Genomic DNA, 6,974 nt, shown 5'->3' on the forward strand with positions numbered 1-6,974 from the left:
CCTGTGGCCTTGTGGGAAAGGTGTAGCAAATGTGAAGCATTTCTCAAAGGATTAGTATTTCTTACTCTATAAAATAGAATACCTTTCATGAAGTCTGAGTTTTCATGTGGGAATTAGCAACTTTCGTAAGTTATCATAGTTTTTGTAAGTAGCTTATCTGAAACAAGTTTCATACTTGTGAAGGATATCAATAATGATGTATTGAGAAATTATGGAAAATGCCACCTAAGTGACTAAATAGTTTATCTTTTTTCAGTCTCATGGACTTCGCTTTCCTTTATCACATATCGATGCACTGAAGCAAATTTGGAACAGTTCAGCTATTTCTGTCAAGGACCTGAAACTTACTACAGATGAGGAAAAGCAAAGCCTGGTATTAGCCCTCTGGACAGAATGTTTAATCCAAGTAGTCTAGTGCCTTTGCTTCTTTTTAAATATGTATATATAAAATAGTAGACACTTGATTCTGCAAAGATTTACACGCTAGGGAGCCCCTGTTGCTTTGAAGCAAGGACATAATGAATGTAACTTTCCTTACCTGTGTATCTAATAACATAACATGAGACCTACCTGTTAAAGGTGACCAGTTGGCCATGTGTACTAACAGAGGTACATAGAAGAAAGAACAGCAAATTACTAAATGTCCCAGAAGGTGACAAAAACCGTACTTCTTGACAAGTTTATTTAATCCAGTGTGGTAGAAAAGGCACAGCTCAATAAATGTATCATTTAAATTTACATGTCGTTACCTGGCTTTGTCTTTGTTCTTTGGAAGAAACAACTTCTTTAAAGAGCCTCACTGGCTCTAGAAAAATTTTAAACAATTAACATGAAGAATTTTTTAACTTGGTTTTTTACAGTGAAAATATACATACCTACCTTTGTGTACACACAAGGCCTCCCATTAAAATAAAGTTACCCTATAACATCAATTCCATTAAATAATACTGCCACACTAACAGGCACTCACATCTGTGGGCATAAAATAGTTTTACAGATGTTGCTTGAAAGATGACAAAAGAGCCTGAGATTGAAGGGAAGGGGGAAAAAAAACACAATAATATTTACATGGAAAGACCAAGTCTATAAAAAATACTCAAAATAGTGGGTCTTTGAGTTTAAACAGTTCACTGTTAACATTCTAAAGTGCATACAGGTTGATATTTTTAAAAATATCATTGGAGAATTTAATCTTTCTGTATATAAAAATAGAGCAGACCTTTTTCTGCTTTCTGGCAAAAGTTGGGGATGAAGGGAACAGTTGTCTCAATGTAAGTTTAAAACCAACTCAGGAGGGAAAAATGCTTGAGAATTGTATAGTGATGGTGGTAATGATTACTTGAAACTAAGTCAAAGACATTATCCTACCTGATTCTGCTTGAATGAAAGCTATTTAAAATGGGAGTGAAAAACTGAGTTTTCTGTCACATTTTGTAAAGTAAAGTGGTATAGTCAAGGATCAGATACCACTTGGTCTTAATTTGAACATCTGAAATTTCCCCTTACTTCAGGCAAAGAAAAATTTGACTATTCTTACACGTAGGTGACAGAGTCTTTATAAACACTTCTTGAGGGTAGATCAGGTGAGGTCTCAGAACCAGGATAGGTAAGCCCCGGTTACTTACAGTCTTGTCACCCAGAAGGGTGTCTCTGTTAATACTTAGAGTGCAAGGACAGCCGCAGGCTACTTGTGCTTTTTTAGTTTGAAGGACCGAGCAAACAACAGCCACAGAAAACACTCCTGTACTTGAGCCTTTTCCTTACAAAGCTGAGGTCCCCTCCCTGGGGTCAGTTACAAGTGTGAATACTTACGGTGCTTCAGTTATAAAAGCTTCAATAGGGAACCTTTAATGTTTATCTAATACAGCAGCTTAATAGTAAGGTTTATTAAATATGTTTTCAGATATTGCTAAAAATATTATTCATCTTTTTAAAAGTATGACTTGACCTATAGGACTCTGCTTCTCTGTGCCTTGCATTCACACACACATCTACTAGGAGGTTAATTAACACAGGATGACAGCATCACCAGTGTCCTATAATGGCTATCAGGGATAGGATTCGTGTTTGGTGGAAAGGAGAGAGAAGAGACTTCAAGAAGCTTGCTCACCGAAGCTGGAGATCAAGCAGGAGTAGAACCTTTCCCAGAAATCGTTAACGCCTTCTTCATAGGAACACTGGATGACTGGCAAGAATATTTTGAGCTTTTCCATGGTTAACAACAATAGTCTTCAAGGTTGGGGAAGAAGTTCATTCTGCTCAGTGATCCCAGAAGCATGAGGACAGGTAGCTTCCTTTTCACGGGGCATGAGGGTCCTTCTCCCCTTGCTCTCTCTCAGGGATGCTGCAGATTCTCTCACAATATTTCAATGTCCCATTTCTGTGTTTCTTCTCCCTCCAGGGGCTCATTTACAATTACATGAGTTTTGTCATAATAATTTCCTCCTAAAACAGAAATCCCAAAAGGAAAGATTATTTGTTCACACAGGTGCTTAGCAATTTCAGTTGTCACAGGCTTTTGCTCAGCCCACTCACTGTTGGGGTAGATTAATATGTCATTTGTAAAGCGGTCTGAAATGGGAAACTGAGGTTAAACGGGCGTAGCTATTCTTCACCTCAAATCAGACATTATGACTGATTGAAAAGCTAAGTGGTATAATAGATGTTTGCATAAGCGGTGTGCCCTGACAATGGGTTTCTTAACACAGTGCTCTGAGAGTGCTCTAGCTCAGCGGCAGGTACTGGGTTTTAGTTTCTACACCAAGAGTGGCTATGACTAACTCAATTAAAGCGACAGCACTGAATAATATTGGCCCTGACCTTGGCTGGACTCAAAAACAAGTTTAAATGATAAATTTAAAGGACCATACATTTTAAGGACCACAGCAATGCACAACAGAAAGTGAGAAATATTTCTTTAGGAAATGGATGACATCTTATGGTTGATGATGCTTCAAATTTAGAAATGTTCTCAAAGATCATGTAGAAAATGAAAATTTTACAGCTGTACTGATAAACAAAAACCTTTGTAGGCTTGGTCCTTAGGCTTTTTCTTGATCCGTATATAGCTAATTGTTTTGTTAAAATGGCATATCTCGACTTTCTCAAGCATAATTTAAAATGATTTAATATTTCCCTTATGCATAAGGACTTCTTTTACCCATAAGGAGGAGGAGGCTTGGAATTTAAAAGGAATATCCAAGGACACAGAACACTGGGTTTCATCACAGGCCTACCTTTAACATCAAGGACAAGTTGGTCACTGAGGTAGGAGCTGATGGTCCCATTTTTGTTCAGTCTCCACTTCTGCCTGAACTGCCCATGTTCAGTCCATAGGGCAACTTTAGCTCCAGGTATGTCTCGACCACCAATCACATCGAGACATGTGTCACTGGCCTAAAAGGGTCAAGAAATAAATTGGCAGTACTGTGTTTACTAAAATCAATTGGATTGGGCCCCTTTTCTTTCATGTGAACAGATCAGAGACATGACTGTCTAATCTCAAAAGAAAACTAGCATAATTATAAATTCAGTCAACTTTTTAAGTCTTCTTTATGGCTGAAGGAAGGAGATGGTATGGAAATAAACATACTGAACTAGAGGTACTTGTTTTTAAAAGGATGGTCTGGATCTGACAACAGATGGTCAAAGGTTTGTTGAATCACAATTAAATGTTGAATCCCTGTTAGCTTAAATGTGTAAGGTCGAGCCTGTTTTTCTTACAAAAACATTGGGTGGGCTTCCCTGGTGGCGCAGTGGTTGAGAGTCCACCTGCCGATGCAGGGGACACGGGTTCGTGTCCCGGTCCGGGAGGATCCCACATGCCGTGGAGCGGCTGGGCCCGTGAGCCATGGCCGCTGAGCCTGCGCGTCCGGAGCCTGTGCTCCGCAACGGGAGAGGCCACAGCAGTGAGAGGCCCACACACCGCAAAAAAAACAAACAAAAAACAAAAAAACCTTGGGTGATGTGCAAGATACCCAGACAATAATTACTTTTAAGTGCTTCTCATTTTTGTTGAAGCATGAGAAAATGGTCGATAATCCACTGGTGATATAATAAAACTGGTGTCTTATTCCCCACAGCATCAAACATAATGGAAGGGTTGCAGAAAAACAAAGAAACCTAAGTTTTATTTTCTAAGCTTCCTCCAAAAAACAGCAGCTCTACCTTCATTGTATATTTTGAAGATGAGGAGGCTTCAACATGTTTGGAATCACAAAGACAGCTAAATTAATCTGGGCCGCAGAGTGTAAGGAACGTCTCACAAAAGCACATTGTCCATTTGGGTACAGTGACTTATCACTGGTTTAAAAAAACCATTTAGGAATATCCATAGTATGTGTTAATCTTACTTTTTACTTAAAATAGAGAATTTTTTGATGTAGAAAATCTAGTTCCTAAGCCCATTTCACCTAGATGCTTCAGTAATATATATGTCAATGTTCTTATAATTATGCAAAAAACTGTTGATAGGGAATTGCATTATTTTATCATGCCATTTGATTTGGCAAGATTTTGGTTTCCAAACGAAAAATACCAAAGACCGAAAAGCGGGGTATACTATCAGTGGGGTTGGTTACCTTGGATTTAAAGAGTCCTCGACAGTAGTGCCAGATCTGGGTATTCTTCCCACTGTAGGGAGAAAGGCACACAGATGTTGCCCTTGCGTCAGCTACATTTCCGGTGACTGTCAGATACTCGTCCTGGGCTCGGTTCTTTATTCTTATGTACACTGCAGGCTGTGACGGGAGGAACAGAGACATTTTGAAAAAACCTTTTGAATCTGGAAATCAATCTTTCCAAAGGACAGCTTGAGGGGGATGTGAGAGGTAACAGAATTTAGCTTATTTATATGTTTCACTTTAGCAGATGTGTGTAAATTAATATTTTCTATTAACAGATCCTTACACCACAGGGCACACAGCTTAAATTGTACAGTCTCTATTATATTTTTTCTGAAATACACTCTTTTGGAAGGGTGAAAGGTAATAGTTTCATTTACTCGCACTCCATTATGGCAAGGGGCGGTGCAGAATTCGGCACTTAATGAGGTTCATTCACTAACTACTATGTTCCAGCTGGCCGCAGGAAGGCAGAGGAGTAGGAATAAGGGCAGGGTACTACCTACATGGATGTAACAACAACTTAGCAGCGACAGTACAATCATCAGACATACTGGCTTGAGCTATGATTCAGTGCCCAATGAATGCTATGGGAGGTCTTGAAAAACCCAGGTAGCTGAGGGCCCTAGTAGCACTGGTAATTTCTTTGTTTATACTTTGTTGACCTTAATATGTCAAGGAAAGAGACCATGCATGTAGGTGATCACTATGTAGGTATTCAAAAACTGGGTAACAGAGGACTTCATCTCCTGGGCCTGGCATATATACAAGAAGTTTGCAAATAAAATATTAAATCTGGGACTTGCCTCTATGGGTAACAGTTATTATTTATTGAGACTTAGTCCTAAATGGTTTCTGGGCCACAGTCAGAATTAATGACCAGAACGACCCCTCAAGAAAGTACAATTATGACCCGCATTTTTGTAAATAAGGGTGACGCAGACAAGGAAGAGCCAGGTTTGTCTGCACCAAAACACTCCCTCTTCACCCTGATGCTCTAAGGCCTGAGAAATGCACTAGTTACTCTCAGACACAGGGAATGAGACCGATTCCAAAAGTGGCAGTGAAATAAGATGACAGGAGGACACAGCACATGACTGAAGCTCCACAGAAACTATTCTTTCAGCCCCAGGACTTAGGCCTCCAGTCTTAATGTAATATAACACAGGACACCCAACATCCCCACCTTGGGTCAGGTGTTGGCATCCCAATTACAACCCTGTCAAATAATAGTAACACATGATCTGTGATTTAACAAAAGAGCACTTTCACTCTGAGAAATGTAAGTGCTAGGTAAATTCAACAAGGTATCATGGTAAACCCACCAATGAATATTCTATTTTGAAACTTAAGATGGGTCAACATGAGACCAGTTAAAGTTTGCCTTCCTAAGGAAATAAACATTCAGAACACTTAAATGAGCAAATAGAAAGACATTTTTTTTTAAATCTGGTAATTTAAAGCAGGTGAAAAAGACCTCTACTAGGCAAAATGTTTTAAGTGTTTCAAACCACTACTTCCACATTCATAGTGCAACATTAGGTAAACTCCTATAATTCAAAAGTCTATAAATCATATAATTCTATAAATCTCCCACCGCAATTAATTCTGGATGCTTCAGTACATTCTTTGCTACAGTTTCCTTACCTTATATATATAAGAAAACAGGTGTGACCTTCACAGATGACAGAGTTCCAATTATGTTAGGACCAAACATCACAGTTTTAATCCATTAACTCAAGCAAGGTACTAATTACCCTTTTTACACACTTGTAGTCTGACTCCTCTGTAATTATACATTTAAACACCGATATGCAGATAATTACCTTAGTGACTTCCTAATTCCCAAGCTCAAAGAGGATCACATTTTAATGATTCCTGAATTTCTAAACAAGAATATAAACTAAAGCAGTGCCAAGAGCTTTACCAAAAAGGAAATAGGACCCATGATACTGTTTTAGAAACCTAGAATTCCTTTGCTGCGTTTCAAAGCTGTGGCCTAAATAAACAAAGGAAAATAATCTATTAAATATTATTTTGAAATTAAACGTTTAACCAGGAATAATTTCCCAAAGCACAATGCAAGGAGAATGATATATAATGTTAATTGTCAAAAAACTACGTAAAATCAGAGGACACTGTTCTAGCTATTCTTTATCTCAGGGCCCTGAACAATAGGCAGGGACATCCTTCCCCAGCAAGGAACCCCCTTTCAAAAGTGAGGGAAATGTTCTCAGCATCCAACTTGGCTTCTAAAGTTTCTAACAACATGGGATTAAGCGTTATCATATAGTCGGTAAAAGCTAAACTGAAATCCCACTTCAGCCGTGCTTTTTCCCCACGGCTTTTCAG

The 6,974-nt window shown here is 38.7% G+C and overlaps 2 protein-coding genes across 11 annotated transcripts in view; one reads left to right on the forward strand and one right to left on the reverse strand.

The window, feature by feature from the left end:
* RIOX2 (ribosomal oxygenase 2) overlaps positions 1 to 738 on the forward strand; it is a 26,934-nt gene extending 26,196 nt beyond the window's left edge. For all 8 annotated transcript variants that reach the window (XM_067739153.1, XM_067739150.1, XM_067739155.1 and 5 more), the window contains one exon: positions 257 to 738. In XM_067739153.1, coding sequence (XP_067595254.1) covers positions 257 to 415 — 159 coding nt within the window. In that variant the 3' untranslated portion in view covers positions 416 to 738. The remainder of the gene's footprint in view (positions 1 to 256) is intronic.
* The window catches only part of CRYBG3 (crystallin beta-gamma domain containing 3), a 114,338-nt gene continuing 108,029 nt past the window's right edge, over positions 666 to 6,974 (reverse strand). For all 3 annotated transcript variants that reach the window (XM_067739149.1, XM_067739147.1, XM_067739148.1), the window contains 3 exons: positions 4,581 to 4,739; positions 3,237 to 3,396; positions 666 to 2,445 (listed from right to left, as the gene is read on the reverse strand). In XM_067739149.1, coding sequence (XP_067595250.1) covers positions 2,357 to 2,445; positions 3,237 to 3,396; positions 4,581 to 4,739 — 408 coding nt within the window. In that variant the 3' untranslated portion in view covers positions 666 to 2,356. The remainder of the gene's footprint in view (positions 2,446 to 3,236; positions 3,397 to 4,580; positions 4,740 to 6,974) is intronic.

Source organism: Pseudorca crassidens, chromosome 5 (genome assembly GCF_039906515.1).
Source record: "Pseudorca crassidens isolate mPseCra1 chromosome 5, mPseCra1.hap1, whole genome shotgun sequence".
Lineage (NCBI taxonomy): Eukaryota > Metazoa > Chordata > Mammalia > Artiodactyla > Delphinidae > Pseudorca > Pseudorca crassidens.